The sequence below is a fragment of the Cyclopterus lumpus genome, chromosome 13 (genome assembly GCF_009769545.1).
Source record: "Cyclopterus lumpus isolate fCycLum1 chromosome 13, fCycLum1.pri, whole genome shotgun sequence".
In the NCBI taxonomy this organism is placed as follows: domain Eukaryota; kingdom Metazoa; phylum Chordata; class Actinopteri; order Perciformes; family Cyclopteridae; genus Cyclopterus; species Cyclopterus lumpus.
This window is the reverse complement of record NC_046978.1, coordinates 9,942,167-9,966,611: the sequence shown is the minus strand read 5'-3', so window position 1 is coordinate 9,966,611 and position 24,445 is coordinate 9,942,167. Positions and strand designations below refer to the sequence as shown.

Sequence of the window (24,445 nt, the reverse complement as noted above, 5' to 3'; positions counted from 1 at the left end):
GATCACTTCACTCCTCCAGATTTCTTTCTAATTAAGATAAGCAGGGGCTGGAATAAGTCCACTTCAAAGAGGGCCCAAGAAAAACACCAGAGTTAATCTTTAACCAGCACTTAAAGAAGTGAGACAGAATTTAGTGAACAATATCAGCATCTCTTATGGTGGGTCTTTGCACTGCTATGCAGTTTTGTACAGAAACGTACATTATAAACAGTGAATGCATCACATAAGCGAAGGTATATGAACTTTAGATTAGACAATGTCCATATTCTCATTAAAAGCATGTGTTATAGCAGGAGTCCTACAAATTTCAGTGGCTAGTCATCTTAATTCATTCACTGAATTAATTGACTGCCTGCCTGCACTCTCTCTTCTTGGTTTCTACTACATTTGTGTGCACTCTTTGTGAGGAAAGGGAATATGGTAAATATGAGTTATGAACCTTTAAACAAAAGGTCTTGTACAGTTCATGCCGCTGCACTTTTAAACACGACTTCTGGTCACTCACATACTGGATGTGTGTTGATGGACAGAAGTCTTTTGAGAGAGGCCAAAGAATGTGAAAGACTGGACTGTGCCAACTTAGTGCCCCTGTCTCTCCTCCCAGAATACGTGTTACAGACAGCCCTTATTTGGTCACCGTGAAGCGGTGCCCGAAGGACTCTCGCCTGTTCATTCAACCAGACAGACAGGCGTCCCTTTGCCCACAGAGCCAGCACCGTGCTGATTAGGCAGGATACATTGGGACAAGCCTGTGAATCCTGTTCAATAGACACAATACATCTACAAATATTTAATGATCTCATACTGCAAATGGACTTTGTGTGCTAATAGTTTCCATGATCTGCAATAACTGTGTTTCACTGTGGCATTAAAGACGGCAAATACAACTTTAGGGATAAATTAACAATTGTGGACAGGACCAGAAAAGTGCTCACTGGCCAGCGAGTTTACTTTAGTTTTTGGCGTGGGATTCACAAGGAGTCTTTTCAAATAGTATTAAGATGGACCACACAGGAAGACAGAGCCATGGGAGCTTCTTATTCTACCATGTTTCTATTTCATAATAAAGATATTACATCTGAATACTGGTGAAGTACAACCAGTTCCTATTGTTAGCAAAACTCTTAGACTATAGTTAAGGGAGATTGGCAGCTTAACTTTTAATTTGACTGTTTTCTTATTTGGAGGAACATTTTAATGATAGGTAACTGCCAAGATCAGGTTTCACACCTGTAGTGGGAGCCACAAAGTCTTATGAGCAGATTTAAGCAACTTGTTTCAGCCAATTCACTCATAATAATTACAATGTATCAAAGCCCCGGGATCTTTATCTAACAGGTATTATTCGTCGTCAGTAAAAAGCAAAACGTTATTGTTTACAAAATAACTATCTCTAGCCATTTTGGTTCTTAGATCTGAGCGGCACAGCCAAAAGATGGAGATGACATTTTTTGATCCTGACTAGGCTGCCATAAAGTCTGATATTAATCAGGATGATTTTATGAATATTCAAGATCCCCACAAGATGGCTCTTAATAATTTGGGTGATACTCGACCTTTATCCATGTCAAGATTTCACATCAACTAAAATGTTGGCCTATGACAAAGTACGTTGAAAACTAATGATCATGAAATTTACTGTGGCTATTCATGATTCTAAGAGGGATGAACCAGTTCAATATAGAAAAGTACATGAGGTTTCCTTTGGCTCAACTGCAGCAAAAACAATAACACTTAAAGCCCCGCAAGTAGTAAGGCTCTGACACACAATTGTCACTATATCATCTAAGACTTTGCTATTGAAGTGTTTGATGAAAAATGTAGTCTTTAGGGCCCTTAAGCAGGTCTTTAGACTTGTTTGACATGTTTAGCTCCATGGGCTTCCAAGGCAAGAAATGAAAGACAAAATGATCAGCTGACTACATTTAAGTTAAAGAATAATCAATAGCAAATATTGTTCTGAAGAAAATCTATGACAGAGCTTCATTTTTGTGATGGACAGAAATGTATTCTATCATCGTAACTTATATTATCTCTATAAAAGGAGTTTTATCTTTGTTCCAGACCAGCATACTTTTCACCTCACCAATTAAGGGAAAAGGGATATGATAATCCTGTTGAAGAAAAGAAAGCACATGGCAGAGCGGAGAGAAAGAGCAATGTGGTCTAATCACCTTAAGCCTTGTATCAGCTGTAACGAGTTGGCCATGGTTTGAAAGATTTAAAACTCTTATGATTTCCCAGGCCCTAAACCCTTTTCTACGAGCACTGCCTTTCATGGAAATGGTCCACCATAATTGTAGCCGGTCCGCAGGGTCCATTGCGACTGCTGTCGCCCCTGTGTCCGCTCTTACACACTGGTCACTCTAAGGCGACATTTGAGGGGCCTGAAAGAAAGGCATTTTCTGAACAAAGGTGCAGAGTCAGAGAGCATGCATGGCTCAAAGTAAGCAAGGCTTTGCTCTCAGCAGGGAAACTTCTTGGACATTAACATATGAACCACAACTATGGAGGTGATTTAACTCTCAGTGCTCAGTCCAAATTTGGAATACAATGGATGGACTTACTTCCTTTCTTAAACTTTCAATAACCATTTCATGAATAAACATTTGCCTTCAGACCTACAATTTTAGAATAAATGGAACTGGAATCTTATAAATGGTGTCCTACACATCTATGAGTGACTGTAAAATACATTTTCAGCAAAACAACAATCTATATCCAGTCCTCACAACTTCTGTTTTGGATTCCGAATTGCAGCATAAGGTTGTTGTGGAAACTGCTGAATGACTTTCTTGCTGGGTCCCAGTGTAGGAGCCCCCTCGTCTGTGAAGGGGAGTGACGATTCCCAGAGCTCTTTTTTCAGATGGGGCTCTTTTATTTGTGACCCAGGAGATAATTGTATGAGAGGAAATACTGTACAATGTGAACATAGGGAAAGGTCACTCCGGTCCAGGATTCTACTTCATACTCTAGCGTCCTTACACACTGCCACAAATGACGTCATTTGTCATCCGCTTCACAAAACTCACATATTTGCTGGAATGTTGCATTCTAAGTTGTGGAGGTACATTCAAAACTAATTTGTAAACACATCTTAATCAATGGTGTACTTTTGAATAAAAAAAAGCAAATATAAAAACAACTCAATACAGTCCCCTTTTGATATTTGCCAAGGTCACTATTTCTCTCTGTCTAGAAATTACTGGCATCCCATACAAGCAAACATCCTTGGTTGTTAAGATTAATCCTATTAGCTTCACCGGGAATTATTGTTGAAAGAATCTTTCCAAACACCTTAAGGATTAGGAAGCAGCTAATTCTGGACGCATCACTCTGCAGAAGATCTGCTCTGTCGCAGGTTGTTGATTTCCAACCAGCGGCACATGATGTCCTACCAAGCACCCAAGGTCAGGACTTATCCCTAGTCATGGAGGGCTGGAAAACAGACTGTTTAGATATTATTCTCCTCTCTCTCTCTCTCTCTCTCTCTCTCTCTACAAGCGAGTGCATATATCAATTAGCTGATCTTGAGTTTCAGAACCCATCCAAAGAAAGTATTACAGTTGTTGCTGGGGGCGTTGGTTGTTTTTATTGTAAAGGTGAGGTCAGACAAAGGATTTCTTGATTGCCCTTGAATGACATTCCTGTCTGTCAAAGAGGATGCTGCCTTGAGTGTCTTAATTAACCACACCTCTAAGCCACATGGTTTAGGGAGAAAAATCCTGAACTCTGAATAGCAACCAAAGGCTGAATTAGCAGCTGCAGGGCTTTCTTCAGCATTCACTTGTTAAGGTCATAGTGGATTTAAAATCAAGAGTTTATGGCTCATCTGCGTTCTGTACAAGTAACTTATATAATGGGAAATCGACGTATGGTTTATGGTGGACGATTTTCCTAAAACTAACAAGGTAGTTTAGATGTGGCCGTTTCACAGTGTTTCACAAACCCTGTGGCATATAAATGAAACTCAAAAAGTGTTGCATGAATTACAAGCAAAAAGCCTAAAATACATTCTTAAGAAAGGTCGCAAGATGTGATCTTTAGTGACCTTCCATTGAGATTGGGATGTAATCGCCAATTCTGCTGGAGACTGAATAGAAAACAACGTAGTTTGTGATTTAACAAGGGGATACAAGGGGAAGTGTGGAAATGTGAGAGAAAACAAAGCAACATAAGGTTGCAGGATGAAGAGACTTGACAAAGAGAGGGGGACGTGCTTTTTCTTGACCCTTGAATGCACAGTGTTTGCTCTCTTGTCAGATCGAATAATGGCGGACTGTTTGCTGAAAGCAGCAGTGTGAGGCCATAGAATATAAAACCCCATCCCGTCCCACAGACTCATGAGCTCCATACTAATAGAGCTGGGTGTTTGTCGAGGTTGTTCTCAGGGCCTCCATTGGTTTCATTTATAACAAAATGTTTCAGCTGTTATGTTTCACAGTTATTACTTATAAATCTGCACATGCTTGGGCGGAAAATGCACCCTTAAAAGCTGAAATTGGTAATTCCTAAATACGTGTTTAATGACTCTTGGTTCTTTGTTCATGACTGCTGAAAAGGAGACTTGAAGTAGAACTGGGCAAACCTGCATGTTAAAGATAAGCATGCTAGTCTGCATTCATGAAAAGAGGGGAGAAAATGTCTAAGGATTTACTGTTGTTATTGTCTATTTCTTGTAATAGTTAACTGAAGATTAGTCTGTGCAGCGAGAAAAAAATATGTACAAGAAGATTACTTCTAAGACTGCTTTCAACATTTTGTTTAGGCCCTGCATCTGCAAGCATTTCCTCCTGTACAATGCATTATTGTAAAAACAACTTATGGATGTCTTTGTAAAAAAAAAATCAGGAAGTCTTCTAAAAAATTACCGTAGGTCATTAATAGCCAACTCAAAAAAAACATTTGCCTTTTGGCAAATCATTGCCAGTATATTTATATTTTGAATATAAGCTACACTGATGCATTGGTCGAACAGAAAAGCGTTGTTATTCGTGACATACTGTGAAAATCAGTTTTTAACCCTATTAGGCAAAATAGTGCAGAAATAGTAGACATGTGTCAACCTACTGTAATACCAACAATACACCTTGTCTAGCTTACTAATAAAGCAGCAGTACCCCGTAGGTCTGTGTTCGTAGGAGTTACATTGAATGCTTAATGATCCCCAGGTGCTAAATCAGGGGTTACACCTCCAACTTGACAAATGGCAATTATGTTTTATACAGATTTCACTGTTTTTAACATCATCAATTGACGATTTTACCAAGCAGCTAATTATGTTGTATGAGCAGTATTAATACAAGGAAGGCAACAAAGTGTTGTCTGAAGACGCCTGACAACAAGAGGGTTATAAATCCTGGGCAAATGAATCTCCAAAGATGCTAAAGAAACGATGTTGGTACTTAATATAGATTGTCAGTCATAAAAGTGAGCAGATGTATTTATAATAGCAAAGGAAACAATGTTGAAAATGATGACAGCATTAAAGAGCAGAAGTGCTGTTGAAGTTGAAGTTCACTGATAGAGACAGGTAGAGATAACAAAGATAGTTCCAAAACAAAAATAAAACTCTCAACAAAGATAGCTTCAAATAGCCGCTCTCTATGTCGGGTTGACATATTAATTCAGAGGCCGTGGGTTTTCAAAGCTAACACAAACAACATAAATGCAGGTCCTGTAAGGAGCACAAGCCTGGACCCCGGAGGAATGAATAAAGTAATAAGATGCAGAGGGGATAAACATGAGAGGCATTGAGACCTTGCATTGTTGCCCTTTGCTCTATCAACATTTTAACTCATAAACACAGAATACCCTTTAAAAAATGATCTACTCTCTATAGAAACTAAATGAAGTGTGGATTATGACAGAACCATGTTGTGGTAATTGTAATAGCTTCAGTAAATTACCTGGGGATTTAAGGAGCTAAATGTAACCGCTGCATCAGATTGCCCAGTGGTATAGACCTGCACCCTGTGACCTATCTTTGTTCCCCTCTTCCCATTTACTTGCTAATATGTAACTATTCACTCCAAACCCATGTCCTGAAAACCAAGATAAGCCCAGGCATGGTCTAGTTCATTTCAGGAAGCAAGACATTCCTCACTATTCATCATGGGGGAAGGGTTGATTTCTGGACATTTACCTGGTTGTTCCAGACATGTTTTAAGTAGTTTATATGTTTAAGCAACAACAACAAAATCTATTGAAATTCAATAAAAGATTAGCCTATATTTTTCTGGGAAATATCAACATTATTTCAGTTCATATATTGATGAGGCCACAAACCCACAGGGCTCATCTACTACATTTGAGCCCTCACAACTTGTCAACACAGGTGGTGTTTAGAGAGTAAAGTGCACATCATCACATTCATGCCATTGCTACAGGCAACAGGAAGCAGCTTGAAGCCTTGCCCCCACCAATACTGAGACCAACAGAGCAATTCTATCTCTCATCTCTTCCGACTGCTCTTCCATCTCTTTTCTCAACTAGATGGCTTCTCATATCCTGCCTATCAGGCTTCACTTATGGGGGAAAGCAGGTGGAGGAGGTGGTGGTGAGAGGGGCTTGATCCACACACAGAACCCCTAAAGGATTTCATCAGCACCTTTTATGATATGAGAGCCGTGTTACATTCCTCACTATTCATCATGGGGGAAGGGTTGATCTCTGGACATTTACCTGGCTGTTCCAGACATGTTTTAAGTAGTTTATATGTTCAAGCAACAACAAAAAAATCTATTGAAATTCAATAAAAGATTAGGCTATATTTTCCGGGAAATATCAACATTATTTCAGTTCATATGTTGATGAGGCCACAAACCCACAGTTGTTCATAGGCAGAATATAAAATGCAAAACTTCTCAAGACAGTTTGCTTCAAGCTGTGTAACATTTATATTCCCGTCTACCGTAATAATTTTCTTGCCATACTGAAATGCTGATGATATCAAAATGAGATCATAGCAGTATATAATCAAAAGAGACAACAGCTTTGAAATCAAAGACAAAGCAGTTATCAATTAAACTGTAGTTGATGCCCAGCATCTTGATGCACCATTTTAGTAACGCCAGCTTCATCTATGATTAAAGGATCAGGCAGCTGGCCCCGAGATGGTGGGTGAGTCATGCAACTGTGTGTGCGTGTGTGAATGGTTGTGCATAAACGTGTCTACAAGGGACTGCATTGGGCTCCAGTCCTGAAACCCAGACTGAGCTGGAGAGAGTGACTCTCCAGCCTTAGCCCAGCTGTCGGAGGTTTATCGTGCAGCAGGGCTGAGGGGAGCAGCTCCGGCCCACTGCTGGGATTCCGGGGCCAAAAACACATTATCCAGAGTGATTTCGCAAAACTGAACAAAAGCTCTGCTCCTGTGAAAAGAGAGATGTCCCAGCAGCAACTGTGTCATAATTGACTCTCAGAGCTCCTGCGGTTTTTTGGGGAATATCAGACTTTTCAAAACATAGTCTCATTAAATTGTTATGGCCAAAAATCAAACGAGATACAAATGAAACACTCCCATGAGAAACGGAAATGTTAAGTTTGCTTTCACTCTAGATGTGAAAAGACTCCTTTTGCTGAACATTTCAGTTTTCCATTCCATTTTACACATTTTGTTTATCTTCTTCTGTTGCTACTGGTAGAAAGCTATAGGATGTTATATATGTATGCTTCAGCTTTTCTGGAGTTGATGGGACTGTTGGTTGTCCAAACACAAATTCAACGGGCAAGCTTATTCTACAAAAGAGAGAGATGTTCTACAAACGTATTGCTTGAACAACCCCGGTTCAGCTAGACTGATATCCTAAGGCAGGTATGACGACACATATCATCACAGAGGGAACAAGCCTGGGCCTGGGGTTTCTATACTTTTGGGAATTAGACTTTGCTTTGTTAACCTCTGCTCCACACACTGGCAGTATATTAAGACAGAGGAAGGGAATCATCAAGCAGGGTTTCCCTGTCAGTTTCCATAGTAACAATTAGGTGTGAAAGGGTCTTAAAACCTTGAGCTATGTTTCACCCACATTCTATGTGATATAAAATCACAACCGGAGAGAACAATATATAAGATGCTGCCACTCTCCTACATGATTGTCTAATCATTCATACCTTTTTTTCTATCCTAGAAGACACATCTCAAACAGATGAAGATACCTTTCTGACTATTTAGCAGTGATCGTCCCTCAAGAGAAAAATTAACTACGATGTAGGAAAAGCAGCATAAAACAAACTGCTGATAGAAATCCAAACCCCTCCGTTGGCTAATTAAAATGCATAATTCATAATGTAAGAATTGAAACCTCTCATCAATATTGTTTAGCTTACTTTCCTTGTAGAATAAGCCAATCATTAATAATGACTTTATCTAAGAAGAATTACATTGGCTTAAGTCTTTTAGCTCACAATGAATGTTTCATCCCCTCATCAATGCGCACAGGTTCTTTACTTGTTTACTCAACATATGCTTTTACTTTATAACATATATAAACATTGAAAATATAACTGCAATGCAGACCGGTGAGAAAGTGATTACTCAAAGTTAGTGACGATGAGGAAATAAGGGACTAGTGAGATGCAAAAACCACTCTCCATCTAAAATGATTAGCCTAAATCCTCTGTAATTCAGTTTTTCATTCCCAAAGTGAAGCAGCTGTTACCGAGGAATAGCTCCTCTAATCAACTTCCAGATGTTTTATCAAAAAACATTTTTCCATGACAATAAAATGTCTATCTAATATTGTATTAGCTGCAGCACAGATGGACTGTAAGGTAAACCGAACACCCCCAAAATCCCTTCAAAACACTGGACTAGCTATGTAATTTTCTGAAGCTTACAGCACACTGTATGCATATGATTCACCCTATAGGTCCCAAGGACAGAGGAATGTTATACCCCCCAAGAAAAGTGTAGAGGAGACATTTCCATTAATAACAGGACAGAAACACACAGAAACTGCAGAGTCATCATCTGCACTGTGATGCGAATATTATAGCATTCACAAAGTCGATATTAACCTCACAACTGCATGTGGGTACACGTTCCCCTTACTTTTGTTGTGCTCCAGCATGCTATGGGGAGAATAATCCCTTCTAACCTAGGATTACACAGGCGGAGAGACAGGGGAGATGGATTCAAGTATCCCCTCAGTGTCAAAAGCGATTACACACCGATAACATGGAAGACGTTGATTTGCACGGCAGATGTTACTGCGGGCCAAAATGGTTCAGAGGATTTATTAAGTCGAGGTACTCACGGCGACCTAAATTTATCTTGTTACATGAGGCTAAAATAACAAACAAAACATGCTTGTTGAGGGAGGAGGGCACTGTAGACTCAGGAGCTGCCATGTAAAACAGGAATTTTCACCTATTCCTCTGTAATTCTGAATTACTGATTTGTATACTCATTGCACATTGGGAGTACTAAACAGATGTCACAAGTGAAATGGAAAACACAAGGATGGATTTTGACCTTCAGAAGTAGCCTGTTTGTATGAACTGAACAATCAATGGTATTTTGCTGCCTCTTTGTAGCTTAGTGACAGCTTAGTGCCTGGGATGAAAAACAAAGGCCACGGCACTGTGTCTGTCAGGAGGACTATCCTTGATGCTGACTGACTGGCTGGAGGCAGACAGGGATTCTGCTTCACAAACAAATGCCTGGGAATGCCAGTGCTCGTATGTGCTCAGGTAAGCTCACCTGAATGCACCGAATCCTCAGTAGACATGGGGAGGGCTGGATCCCACCCAAACACAGCAATTAACTGACTTAATGACAGGACCAGGCCCCTCCCCAGAACACACATGTGCACAAACATCCAGATTGCGATTGCGTTCTAAACAAGACACTTTCTCAAAGTAATTATAGAGGTCTTTGGCCCGCGCCTCTGTTCGTGACTCTGCTGTAAAGGTGTGATGTTTTTCCAAAACAGGAAAGAGACACCCACACATAAATATGTGTAATTTCAGTCCTCTGTGATTATTCATTCAAAGCTTTGGCGAGCTTGGCGAATAATGAGATACACAAGCAGCTCTGAGAAAATAAGCTGTGTATCTTCTTTTGGCAAAAGCACCTGAAATGATCACACGGTGAGAGATTTCTGAAATGAAAAATAAACTAAAGAGAGTAGGGAAAATAACACAAATTCCACAAATTACCCAGGATTATAAAGTTATAGACTAACACGAAGAATGTGCAGCATAATTGTGTTGTGTATTATTAGTAGCATACAGCATTATTATTAAGTTTGTTCTATAACAACAGGGGCTAAAAGTAGCGCAGTGAGAATTCTTTTATCCAGAGACCCATTCTAATCTAAATGATGAGCATTTTGGCTTCTGGTCTAATTGTCATTTGTGACAAAAAGCCGAGCTTTATGTAGACAAGTTAATCGAGGGTAACAGATCATTCTTTTCAAGTCTAAATAACATAAGCATCATTTATAGATAAACAAAACAATTTACTGACAGTTTATCATCCTTTTTAGCAGTTCTTATAAAATCACAATAATTGGCCACATAAAGCAACGGTAATTATTGCACTAAATATTCACATAGAGCTGTGCCAAACAATGTACAAGAGTACATCAGGTCCAGCATAGGTTACAATTTGGGCTCTGAACACTAAAATGACACAATGAGCAGCAGAAGCATCGCTGCCAAGAAGAACCATTTAAGACTTTGGCCTGCAGCAAGATGATCCATCTATCAGATACTCTATGATCTCTGCTTCAACAGCTAAAACCACCTTGTGGTGAAACTGCAATAAGTAGTAAGTAATTGGATTAGGTCTAATAAATGGTTTGGCATTCAAGAGTGAATTAGCGCCCTGCCCTGTAATGAATGCAGGTTGTAAGTCACTTTATTTTTGGATGCACAATGGAGACAGCACAGATCCTATAACAATCAGTTGGGTAGGGCACTGATCCCAGTACAGTAAGCTTATCCTTAAGCAGTGTATTAAGTGATAATGTCAGGGGCCACAACTCGTGCCATACAGATTAACCGATTTCTCGATTAGTGAACGAACAGCAAATGCATCTTGAGTGACCATTGATAAATTGTTTAAATAATTACAATTTGGAATTGTTTTTAAGTTTGATGTTGTCAACTTCGTGAAGTTTGATGATTTTCTCTCTTTCACATAATTAGAAATTAACTGAATGTCTATGTGTTTAGTTGCAATTTGAAGGCCTCACACCATGATAGAAAATAGCATGGGGATTTGTGTGACCATTTTAAAGATGTATGATTAATGTTTTAAAAGGAGAAAGAACAGAATAATCAATAGTTACAGTCCTAGTTTCAATCATGTCTATTGATATATGTACTGTAAACATGACGATCGCCCTAAAATACATACATACTGTATGCGGAAACATTCACTTGCAAATATTAATTTGCATGTATACATATACTCAGAACTGTGCGCACATTCAACACGATTCATCACAGCTGTTAACAAAAACTCCCGGAATCCCACTGAGCAGCTGCGTCATGAAAAATAACTTTTCACCCTTAGCAAATTGCCAAGTGCAGTTGGTATATTTCCCAATGAACTTGAAGTCAGGATGAGAATGTGTTCGACTGCTGAACATAACATACTGCAGCTGTGTTCCAGTGTACACCATTCAGTTTCTCCCAAACACGACTGTTCAAAGAGCTTGAGGCTCTGTCCAGGGATTTAGAGCAGCCACCAGCACAGCTTGAATCTTATTAATAAAAATGTTCACTGACTGCCTCACAAGCTGCAGTGCAGTACGTGTCGAATCCTTATGGATGGGTCGTCCAACAAGACGCTTTATCAACTTGTCAAGCCATTTAGGTGTAACAATAGCCACAACTCTCATGTCAGAGAGGGACATTTTATAACATTATAATGTGTCTGACCATTGCAATTTCATGCTTTGTTTTGTTTGAGCACAAATTATGATAAAGGACAGAACAAAAACATGTGATATTTTGATTCATCCTCTTATCAAGTCTAAGGATGATAATATAGTGAAGGTAGAGCTGAAAAAGGGGAATCTAATTGCTATTTCTGGAAGATAAACTACAAGTGGGGATTAAAGTATCTCGTCAAGCATTAAGCAAGCAGGAAAGAGAAAGAATGTGACAGAGGGAGCGAAGTCTGGAGCGTTCCTTAACAAATAACCCAATTGAGACAATAATAAAGGGAACAAAAACAGAAAAGCTCTGCACTTTCCTTCAGTATCACCCCCTAATAAGGAGTTGTCCCCTGCATTTTAGTCATCACTCATAAGCACCCTATCTACTTGTTGGCATTGATCTCCACCTGTCTATTATTCAACTGAAGCCACAGATAAGACCAGAGTCGAAAGATGAGAAAATGTTTACGGGGGCCCTCTGAGGTGGTTGTGGGAAAAGAGGGCCCCTATTAAGGAGGTCCTTTGTGCTCACTCATCACAGCTGAAGGGGAGCAAAAAGGACACGCTGCTTCTGCTAATCGGCAACAACGGCATGATTGCCTCAAACCATTTACCGAGCCTGTGCCTGATTACATATCTACAGTGAGAGGAAGGTCTTCGCTAATTGTTCTACCAAATACTTACTTGCTAAATCAATCATTACTTTCGAAATATAATGGGGTATCATGGGGGGGTGCTATACGACTGATACTGCAAAGTAAGAATAACATGAATGTTCTGATTAAAGGTGAATAAGTGTGGAAGCTCTGACATTCTGACTGTTGAATGGAAATCAACAGAGTATGACATGAACAAAAGCTATCTAAAAATACTATACTTTTCATCCCTTCTCATTCACTGCATGCCTATTCTATCATTTACTCATGCTGAAATAAAAAAACGTGTGAAGTTATTGTTCTGTAAATTGCTCCCATCTGTGCACACAGCTCTGCTTAGTAATTCTGCTTAACAAGGCATATTATGAAGCACACAGACTTTATATTTTCCCTTTTTAATAAATCAGTTATTCAAAGTTAAACTTGGGACTGTGTATAAAACTAAAATGTTTCAGTTTCAAAAGTCAGTATCTTAATGGTGTGCTTTCACAGAGTACGATTTCAAAAGAGCATGTTCAAGCAAAGTTACTTACCACTGTCCTCAATGGAGAAATAGAAGATGTCATTTGTAGCATTGTCACCATCCCTCAGAACATAGCATATGTTCATGTCGTAAATTTCAGCTGAAAATAGAAACATTTGCATAAATGTCCATGACATCTGTCATTTGACTGAATTGGCGAGTGGGAAAATATGTCCAGTTTGTTGACTATAACTACCCCTGAGCCCTAATAGAAGAAGCCGGCTGAGGCTGTGAGATTAAATGTGCCCACTGCATATCGTATCTGGGGGATCTGAAAAGAGCAACTGCCTGGTCACAAGAGCTGTATATCTAATAGACTCCTGAATGGCACAGCACATAAAGAATAGTTTTATTGTTGGGGTTCCATCACGGCGCCCTGTTTGCCATCCTGATAATGTGGTGCTAGACAGGGTTCTTTATGATTGTCTTTATTTACTGTCTGTTTATTCTTGTGAGAACTCTTGAAATATTGAACAGGCCTCTTGGGGAAAGCATCTCACAGTGATATAGTAAATAAAAGCAGGGAATATATGGCTATTAACTGTACACAGATGCTGCCACCTTGATATTTAGCATTTACCAAGATTTACCAAGACACCCCTCTGGTCTGCTTGAAATATAACCTCTGTACTCATGTTTGCAGCCAGTGGTCTGCTGTCAGCCAGGCTACTATGCCCTTGCCACCTATCTATCATCATGCCTGTAATCCCTTTTCCTTCTGTTATGAATATGAATCTGGTAATATACAATTCACCATCAGTTCTCTCCCAAAGTGAAATACATTAGGCCCTGTTTGAAAAATGCAATGCTCCAGTGAGATCTGGTCAGCCTGAGGCCCTGGCATACTTCATCTCTGTAAATAGGCAGTCTCTTGAGTGAAAACAAAAACCTTATGTTTGAACTCAGAATTTTTCAGTAATCCGAGGGGAGTACATTTAGCAGAGTGAGTAAATGTAAAAGGAGTTTGAGAGCGAGCTCAAGAGAATTATGATTAGAACTGTCTTCGGTGTGAGTCTCTGCACTACATTAAAACATTTGAATGACACAGGAATGCAAAGCTTGTTTGAAATGCAGCTCTCTTACCTTGTGTGAAGGTGATGATAGTGGCATTTCCTTTGCCGAGGTTGATCAGGTAGCCGTGTTCTGGGCCAACTGTAATCCTAAAGGTCACAGAATTCTGAATGCTGTCTCTGTCCTCTGCTTTGAGAGTCTTACTGGTGATCACAAACCCCAGGTGACCATTCTCCAGAACCCGCAATGTTGGGGCTCCCTTGTTCACCACAATCTGCGGCACCCCATTGTCCACTGGTAGAACAGTAATCTTCATCATTTGGGGCTTTCGAGTTTCAAATACTGTGTTGGGAAAGATGTAGAAGTCTGTGTGTGTGCCATCAGTGACGGTGAAGGAGAAGCTGTCCTCTGCACTCTCTGTGCCATCATGCTTGTAGCTGATCATGTTCTCATTCAGGTCCTGCTTTGAGAAGGATGTAACAGCTTGGGTGTTGTTAAAGAGCAGACGACCATGAACTGGGATTTGAGTGACTGTGAACTTCAAGAGGTGGTCAACAGTGTCTCTGTCCTCCACTGTTAGCTCAAAAGGCGTGATGAGTTTGTTCTCTCCCTCAGTTACCACTAAGCTGTGTACTGTCACTACAGGCTTTTTATTGTCCACGTCAGTGATGGAGATGCGGAAAGTGCGAAACACAGGGTTGTAGCCATCAGTCACTTCAAATTCAAAGCTATCCATTTTAACTTCATCTTTAGAGGTGTGGATGTAGTATACTTTGTTGCCAGCCAGCTGGAGCTGTGTGAAGGATGAGATGGGCATCCCAGGTGTGTCTGTGCACTCCAGGTGTCCTCTCATGGGAGCTCTGGTGATTGTGAAAACCAAGTGTTCATCTGGGCTGTTGAGGTCACTGGTGCTGAGCAGGTCTGTTGTCAGAGTAACCCTGCCACCCTCTTTAAGTGATACACCTTTACTGATCACGTCTGGGAAAACCATGTCAATACCACCCACTGTGACATAGAAGTATCTGTCTATCAGTGGATTGATGCCATCTGTTACATCAAATTTGATGAGGTCCCGAATTCCCTCTTGTCCATTATGGATGTACACAATTAAACCCTGATCCACTTCGTTCTGTGTAAAATTCATTCCAACTGTAATATTTTGCAAAGTCCCAGAAGTTACCCACTGTAAATATCCCTGACTGGGCCCATAGCGAACAATATAAGTTAGCGTTTCATCCTCAGAGTCCAGATCAGTTGCTTTTAAAACATTGCTGTTTATGACCTTCACGTCACCTATCTTAACTTCAAGGCCGTCATTGATTGCCATCCTTGGAGTCTCATCGTCCACAGGGATAATCATAACTATTACTGTTTTTTCTACACTGAACTTTCCGTCTGTGAGAACAATATCAAAGCTGTCCTCTGTGGTCTCTGAGTCATCATGCTCATACACAATGCTGGAGGCCTCCCTGATCTGATCCAAGGTGAAGTTCGAGACAGGGATAGTGCCAGTAGTGAGCTGATTGAAAATAAATCCGTGCTTGGGGGATTTAGTAATAATGAATGTGAGCTGATCAGAGGGGAGATCTGCATCAACACCATTCAGAATGGGAGTGTCGACAACTATGTTCATGCCCTCCATAACTACAAACTCTCTCATATAAATATCAGGCTTTTCATCATTAGAGGGGATTATGGATATCGGGAAAAAGTGCCTTTCTGAGAAATTGATGCCATCAGAGCATCTGAAAGTAAACCTGTCCTCCACTGGCTCGACTCCTTTGTGAATGCTTTGAACATAGTAAATGTGATTCTGTATGATGTCTTTGATGGTGAAAGCACTAATAGCTGTCCCGGACCTGGATTTCTCGGAGCCTGGGGCAGGGGAGATATTTTCCACATACCCTGAAGTCGGCTGTACAATGATTGTACAAAGGAGGTGATCGTTGGAGGTGTCTGCATCATCAGCACTTATATGAAGAATTTGAATGACATTCTTTGCTCCCTCCACAACAGAGAACTGTGGCCCCAGAAACACCTCTGGAGCCTGGCTGTCCAGGGGAAGAATAGTTACATGCACTCTTACACCTGTGATTTTATTTCCACCTACAGTCCACTCATCAGACATGTCCGTCAAAGTGAGATTGAAAAAGTCATCCTTTGTGGCCAAGCCTATCTCACCACTGGTATGAGCATAGACCACAAAGCCGTTAATGACATCAGCTTGGGTGAATGTGCCAGATGGGACACCTTTCACTAGAATTTCACCTAATGATGGTGGGTCCTCAACAATAAAGGTCAAACGGAGGTCATCTGTGTCCTCATCTCTTCCCTGAATGACATTACTTGTGATTTCTGTTGCTCCATTTTCCAGTACATCTATGTAGGAACCGATTGTGCCAGCTGGAAGGCTGATAGTTGGAGTCTCATCATCAACCGGTTTCACACTAATCTGTATAGTGATTGGGACAATGTGGATGCCATCACTGACATCTATTTGTATCAAATCAACAGTTGATTCATCTCCATTATGGATGTATGAAATTCTACCATTTCCAATATCATCTAGGCTGAAAATATCTCCTCTTGTAATATCAGAAAATGTCAACTGGATCTGGCCATGCAGTGGAGGCTGAGTAATAGTGAAGGATATCTGTTTGCTGTCTGTATCTGTGTCTGAGGTGTCCAGCTCATCACTTGTAAAGATATGGGTGCCGCGTTCAAACACAGTGAATCCAGAGTTGGTTATTTGAGGTGGCGTGTTGTCCACAGGCTTTAAAAATATAGTGAAATCTCCTTCAGCAATATTTCCAGAAACATCCTCCACAGTGTACCGAAACTGCAAAACATGACTGGTAATTCCAAGCTCAAGCTCAGGCGGTTTGTAGGCTATTTTATGATGGTTAATTTGTGCCTGAGTGAAAACTGTGACTTTAGTGTTTGGTTTTTCAGTTAAGACCAGAGCTCCCAATACAACGGGGCTATTCTCATCTGTATCTGTTGTTGGCTGGATGATTTTGTATTTGAGATCTCGATCTTCTGAGTCCAGGTCAGTGTAACGGAGGAATTTCTTTCGTAAGTAAGTAAGCTCATACTCGTGCACAGTCATTTGCAGAGTCGTGCCGGGGTAAAGTTCAGGTGGGACGTCGTCTAGAGGGATAATTTTTATAATGAATGAGCTCTCACTTGATTGGTTTGGTGGGTCGTTGTCATCTTGAACTCCAAACACAAACTGATCTATGACTGTGCTGATGCTGTGAGGCCCAATGTGCTTGTAGAACAGTTTACCATCAGTTATATCCTGCTGCAGCCATTCAGTCACTACTTTCTCGTACAATTCATCCTCTGTATTAAACTTCCAGGTCGATGGGTCCTCTGGGGCCTCAGACTGACGCAGCAACACCTGCCCTATCGTGGAAAAGGGGGGCTCTATTGTGAATTTTATTGAAGAATCCTCTGAGTCGATATCTGCAGCACTGAGCATGAGTGAGGAAATTTGCATCATTTGGTTTTTGAATAAAATCAAACCAGTGTTGGCATTGATAATGGGAGGCTCGTCATCAGTTGGCACAACAGTGATGGGAAACAGAAACTCCACCTCATTTGTTCCATCTGTCATTCTGAAAATAATATTATCACTGTAGGTGTCACTGCCATCATGTTGATAAATGACAACTCCAGCATCGAGGTCAGCTGGGGTGAAAAATTTCCTCCTTGAGCCTAGAATGGTTAATTCTCCATGCCTCAGCCCATCAATAACAGTGATTTTGACATTGTGTAAACTGTCTTCATCGCTGATTTCCAGACTCTGTGAACTGGACAGAGTCCTAGACTGACCCTCATACAGCAACTGGCCAGTATTCCTAGTCACTACAGGGGCCAATGTGTTCATAGGTTTAACAACAATCATGAAAGCAAAAGGGTCTGACACAGCCCCCTCTGTGTCCACAACCTCAAACTCAATCTGGAAAATCCGCTCAGTGTTTGAATCCACTGCAGGGGGTTTGTAGGCGATTTTCAAGTCTTTGAGGTCTCCTTGGCAAAATGAGGTTATTGGTAAATTCCTATCATCTGTGCTCACTATGTAGCCCTCCTCAAAGGACAGGGTGGATGTGATGTTGAAAATTAATTCATCAGGATTAGACTCAACATCCTCTGCAGCCAGCATATCCATGGTTATTGCTGTCATTACAAACTGGTCTACTTCCATCATCATCATCGCAACAAAGCTGGGTTTAGGAGCTGTGTTCTCCTCTCCATCTTTAATCCTCACCAACATTTGGAAAAATTCCTGCTTGAGCATATTGCCCTCCTTATCATGTAACTCCACAAGCATTGGAATGTAATCTCTGTTTGGCGACTTCAAAGCAAAAGTATGCTGATAACGAATATTCATTTTAATAAATTCATCACAGTCCACCATTGTTCCAAGGCTGTCCTCATCCACAAGTTTTCCATACCTGGGCAGCACGCTGCCACTTGAGAGAGAGGCTATTTTGCATTGTTGGGCACTTTTATCATAAGTGAATTCTAAAATTCTTCTATCAATGGGGTTACTTGTGCTGAGCAGTTTCTCGACAGTGAGTGGCATATTTTTGGTTAGAACTTCCAGCTGTGTGAAAATGACTTCCACCTCCATCATAAAAGGTATTATAATGGTATCTGTTTGGGTGTCATACCTGAGTTGTAATCTCACTCTATCCCTCGGAGGGCTCCTGGAGCCGAAGTGCGAATACTTAACGTCGTTGGGGCCAAATTCACACGGAAACTTTTTCGGAGACAGATGTCCAGGCCTTTGAGACAGGGGATCATTGTCCAGGACCGTTATGCTGCATCTATCACCGGGCTGAAGTTGGATAACCAAATCGTTGATGGGATCAATGAAGACTGATCTCCCGAAAGGCACGCGGACCCCATTGTTGGCAACCAGTATCGTGTCCTCTGACGGGTCGGACCTCAAGGCGTATGATAATCCATAGCTGTCAAAAACCTGCGCAACTGCATCACCTGTCAGAATCACCGCGAGCAGAACAAAAGCAGCGCCGGTCCTGTGCAGATGCGGGGGGGTAATCCAAGCCATTTGTAGTGCGGAACCGCAACGGAGACACGTTGAACTTTGCGCATACACCCTTATAAACTAAGTACGGCGGTTAAAGTTGCAAGAATATATAATCACAGTTGGATAATATCACGCACCGATGCGCACTAAGGTGCACCATTCTCTCACAGCGGCTGTACACTGATAACATAAACTTCATACTCCTGCATTGCTGGAGTACGGAGAGTTACGCCTTCCTCTCCGCCGATTGGTTAATATCTTCGCTGGAATGCGTTTGTCAGGTTTTAAATGGACGTGGCTTGTGTCATTCGGGGCAGACAAAACGATGCCGCGTGGACTGGATGGATTAGGTAAAAAAACAAAAGAATAAAGCGATGTTTTAGGCATGATGCTAGATTTATAGCCTGCAGTATGGCCAATAATGTTATTATTTTCAAAATGCTTCATTTTACACGGTTGGATGTTGTTTAAATATTCTACATTTGTTCTCTAATCAAAGCTATTCCCTCATAAATACTCATAACGATAGGGATTGTCAATCAGAACTACAGCTGTATAGAAGACCCTTCACTCATAATATAACTGGAGAAAAGCTTTGTCTCCCTCTCGCGGTGTGCTCTGCAGAGGAGGGAGGATGATGTTATGCACATGTTCCACCTTCTTACTGATGAAACCCGGTCCGTTATTAAATGGCCAGGTCAAACAGGTTCTGTATTGCATGCACAGTGCCACACAGTATACCATATATTGTTATATTGGTTGGCAATGGACGCATAATGGGGACAATCTTCTGTAGCAGCTTTTGAATGTGTGAGGTGGTATGTTGTGTATGCAGTTATTCACATCAGAGCAGGTATTTTACTGTGCACTGCCTTGAAATGCAGCCAATCCATGTGTGGCTACATCACAGCTATACTCCTCTTGACAGAATTCACCCTGCAAAATAGCCCCAAATCCACTCTTAAAGCACAAGTCAAAAGTTATATTTACTAGTCATGCACTGGCAATCTCCTGTTTCCTGCTATGCTGCTCTCTCATCACACAGGTCTTCCAGGTGTCAGATGCTTCCCCCAACAGAGCATTCTCCTCTGACTCTTGACAAGCCCAGTCATGATCTGGCCCAGTGAAGAGGACACCCACACAGGCGGTGTTCAGCACAGCAGGTTAACCACAACATTTTTTATTAAAACGTGGTTTTATTTTGGCATGGTGATCCCCACTGCACTGCAAGATAAGAATATCATAGGTTAACATACGGTATGTGGGGGAGTCTAAACATCTTGAAAGGAGAGGGAGCCATTACTCTCATAACTCCTCGACTGTGTTTACTGTTAACTAAAATTCACATAAAATGACACTAAATTGAAAAAATAAATCTGATTTATCTAACTCAACTGTTGTTTTTATTGTGCATAAGGACACAGCTGTATTCCATGTTTGATTTAGCCCTCGGCCTTTGTACATATTAGATGTACACATACCCATGCTCCCCTGTCAATGTGTATCCCTAGATTTGTATATTCCCTGGAAGAATTTGACTTCAACTGTGCTCAGTCCCCTCTGATCCCCTTTAGACGCTTTTCATGCCATCCACAAAGCAATGGGTGCAACCATTGTGTCCGCACCTACCTATTGTTGTGCTTCAAAGACATACAAATCGTCTCACAGCTGCCATAACAAACTGTGCATTTGAGTTGCACTGGACACTGTTGACAGGGTCCAATTATAAATATAGCCAAGCAAACTGCAAGGCAAAACCCCCAGGCCTTGACAGCTCCTAGTTACAAGAGAAAATGAAAAAGAAGATGAATAGAACTTTCTGAAAGCAGCAATGGCAGAGAGGGAATTGGATCATACCCAAACCTTCAGGTTTATTTTTGAGGCAAGGAGAAGTTTGATGATATTCTGTCACATCACATTTATATCAGATTCATTGAAAATGAACAATCCTTCTTAGAAGATAGAACTGTTTTATTGCTGAGCAAAGAAACACATGTGGAGGCTGTTTTACACTTTTCAATACCACATTTATAAATGTTGATCAGAATTTAAAAAATATAAAGTTTTGAGGTTTCTTATTAATTATTATGAATTCATCTTAAAACATTCAAAAGTTTGTCTTTGTGTCTGTTAGCACCTATAGAAGTTAAGTTTGTTTTGCTTTCCAATAACTGACCGCTGAATATGCATAACAGCAGACCAAAGATACTGACTGTCTAGAAGAAAACAATACAACATATTAACTTAAGATGTACCCACAATCTAAAAATATCCTGTTTTGCCGGTTGTTTACAGAAATACTAACTTTCAATATCCTCTCAGCTGAATGCCCTGCCTTGTCATCACTACACACACTGACAGGCCAAACACTGGAAGGCTTGTGTTCCCTGCTGTTAGTCACACCACTGTCATTGTACCCGGGTTAACAGAGATATGCACAATGTAAGGGGGCTTGAGCTCTGAGAGGTCACATCAAGTCAACCTGATCATGGATAATGAGGTGCTGCTGGATGGATCATCTGCGTCTTCAGTGCTGAAATCGGCAGCCAAGTGAACTCCTAACAATCATTGTTTTGTTCGTATACTGTCTTTATCAACATTAACAACATTGCTCTCCACGCTTGAGCCCTACATCCCTAACATTGACGGTCTATATGTTCAATGAAAAATAAAGTAAATACAATTGTCAATATCAGACATTAATCCTGGATAAAATGTGAATTTCCAAACAAATTCCCTTCCTGGTAGTGTTGCTAAAGTGACTCCATTCCAACAATTGCTTGGAGTTATCAAGACTATTTGGGTTGGTGACTATTCCCTAGAGACAATACAACTCCTGCCCCACTGATCTCATTAAGGCTATTTTAGTTAATTATGTCTCTGTCAGGGACAATTCTTTGGATGTTTAAAGCTGGAATGGTGTCAGCAGCTATTCTGAAGTCCTCCACTATAAAGGTAAATTGTAGAAATACATAGAAACACAACGCTGAGCCGACCAGCAGCCAAATCCATCTTCCACAGTTTACATTACTCTTGGGATACGACAGATCTAAAAAGGCAGCAGAACCAGTCAGGTTTAATCATATTCTGCATTTGTGCTCCCAAATTCCCCAGGTGTGTGTGGACGCATGTAGATAATGTATGGCCAGAGAAATCATACTGCTTACAAAACAAATCAAGAGTTATTTAGGTTTATTTACAGCCTGCTTTTAACAAATAGGTTCATCACAGTGCTTTGTGGAAAACAAATTAAATAAAAAAAATCCAAGGGCAATCAAGGTAAAAAAGATATATAGTTCTAAGTTCTAATAATGGGGACACAACTATATGTGTGTGTGTAAAATGTGTGTGTGTGTGTGTGTGTGTGTGTGTGTGTGTGTGTGTGTGCGCATGTGTGTGCGTGTGCGTGTGTGTGTGTGTGTGTGTAGATAAAAAGTTGCAGTCGGTTAATACTCGGACCACATTGTTAACCTTCATCTGAAGCAGGGCATAACCTCAGACTTGCGGTTTATCTTCAAAATGCAGTAAAACCACAGAACGAAAAGGAGAGTGGTGCTTCTGTGACTAATATTGTGGCAGTTAGGCAAAATCAAATTCATCTTTCGTCAAATTTCAAACCTTTTTTTTTGCAGAATATGAAGCTTATTTAATAGTGAATGTGATGGAATTTACCATTCAGAAATGTCAAGGTTCATAGATTACTTTTTCATGTAAATTCTGTCAAACATAAAGCTGAAAATACAATACAATAATGTCTGTGTTAGTCAATAGTATATGTATTTGTAATTGTCAGGTTATATATTGATAAATATAGATTGCATTGCTCTTTATTGTATAGTTTCTTTCTGTTTTAGGATAATTACAGTACTGTGATTCTCTATTGTCGTTTCTGTATAATGCACCTTTTAAACCTTTCTGTACATCTACAATCCAACATATTCAAATTGAACATGGGTTATTTTTTCCATTTCATTATGCTACTATTATTATATGTTAGCTTGCATGTGTGCACATTTTATGATCTTTGGTAGAAATAGCAATTTCCATACATAGTAGACATTATCTGTCTGTGGTGTAACATGTGACATCTATCATTGCTTTATTATTTTAGAATATTGTAAAATGCCAAGTTCATAGTGTTGGCGACTCTAAAGTATGTATTATATCTAATCTATGTATGTATGTTTGTCAAATAATGCTAAGAAACAATTAAAATAAATTCTAAATATATTGCTTTTACATGCATCCAGTATTTGCCACAAATACCGGTGTAATACACAACCACTATATGCTGTTATCAAATCAAGGTTTCTGTCTATGTGAGACATTAATTGCTTGATGTTGTTGCACTCTTGTAAGGACACCATGTTACAGAGAGATGTTAATGAAGTACGATTTGTAATGCTGTGCAAAAACAATTGTAGGGGCACCAGGGCACTGTCAAAACGGCCTTCAATCTATTCTAACTAACCTGACTAATTTGGTGGCAGTTAAGGACAAAAGCAAAGGCCAACCAGCAGACATTTACCCATTCATCCGTAACTGAAAACCGCATCTTTGACTTCAGACTTTTATGTTATTAAAAACTCAAAATCTTTGGCTTCCTGTGGAGGTGTGGTCGCCCGCAGGCCAAAGGTTACATCATGTAATCGGATTGCTGCCAGATACCCCGCAGGCCTTCCTTCTCCTGATGAGTTTTAAAGCTGAGAGGCACTTAACATGTTTGCCCACCCTGCGGGCTGAACTCATTTATACTGCGTAAAACAAAAGAGAAATGAGAATTCACCCAATGGGAGTCACTTTGTGCCATCTGCACATTGCACCTCATAAGCGGGAGATTTTAATTTGATTATTATAAAACAAAAGTGCAAATTGTGTAGCGTATGACCTTCTGCACTGGGAGGAGATTACTTTGATAAAAAAACTAAAACTCCAACAACAAACAAAAATAGTGCAATGAAAACAATTACATTCTTGAAAATTGGAACGATGAGAGTCCCCAAATATTTCCATTAATTAAATTAAATTAAATAACAAATCTTCTTCTTGCCGCTGCTTAGTCTTGTCATTCCTCTGTACTACCTTTTATGTTCATCAACCCTTTGGAGTTCCCAGTTTCTGCTGAGGTGAATGCGTTCAGCAACAATATCTTCTTGATGAAACATGAAACAGAGTGCATTCACTAGATGCTCATGAAAAAGCTGCACACACTGCACATGTGGGGACAATAATGCTTTCTCTTGGACTGCGTTTCAGTGTTATCGTTGTTATGCTATTATCAAGATGTATTTTTTAGAAAGAGAAC

General features: G+C 40.3%; 1 protein-coding gene across 2 annotated transcripts in view; it reads right to left on the bottom strand.

The window, feature by feature from the left end:
• Positions 1-19,305, bottom strand: part of frem2b (FRAS1 related extracellular matrix 2b) — a 48,841-nt gene extending 29,536 nt beyond the window's left edge. For both annotated transcript variants that reach the window (XM_034548939.1, XM_034548940.1), the window contains exons 1-2: positions 14,154-19,305; positions 13,081-13,170 (exon numbers count right to left, since the gene is read on the bottom strand). In XM_034548939.1, coding sequence (XP_034404830.1) covers positions 13,081-13,170; positions 14,154-19,161 — 5,098 coding nt within the window. In that variant the 5' untranslated portion in view covers positions 19,162-19,305. The remainder of the gene's footprint in view (positions 1-13,080; positions 13,171-14,153) is intronic.
• Positions 19,306-24,445: the final 5,140 nt, after the last annotated feature.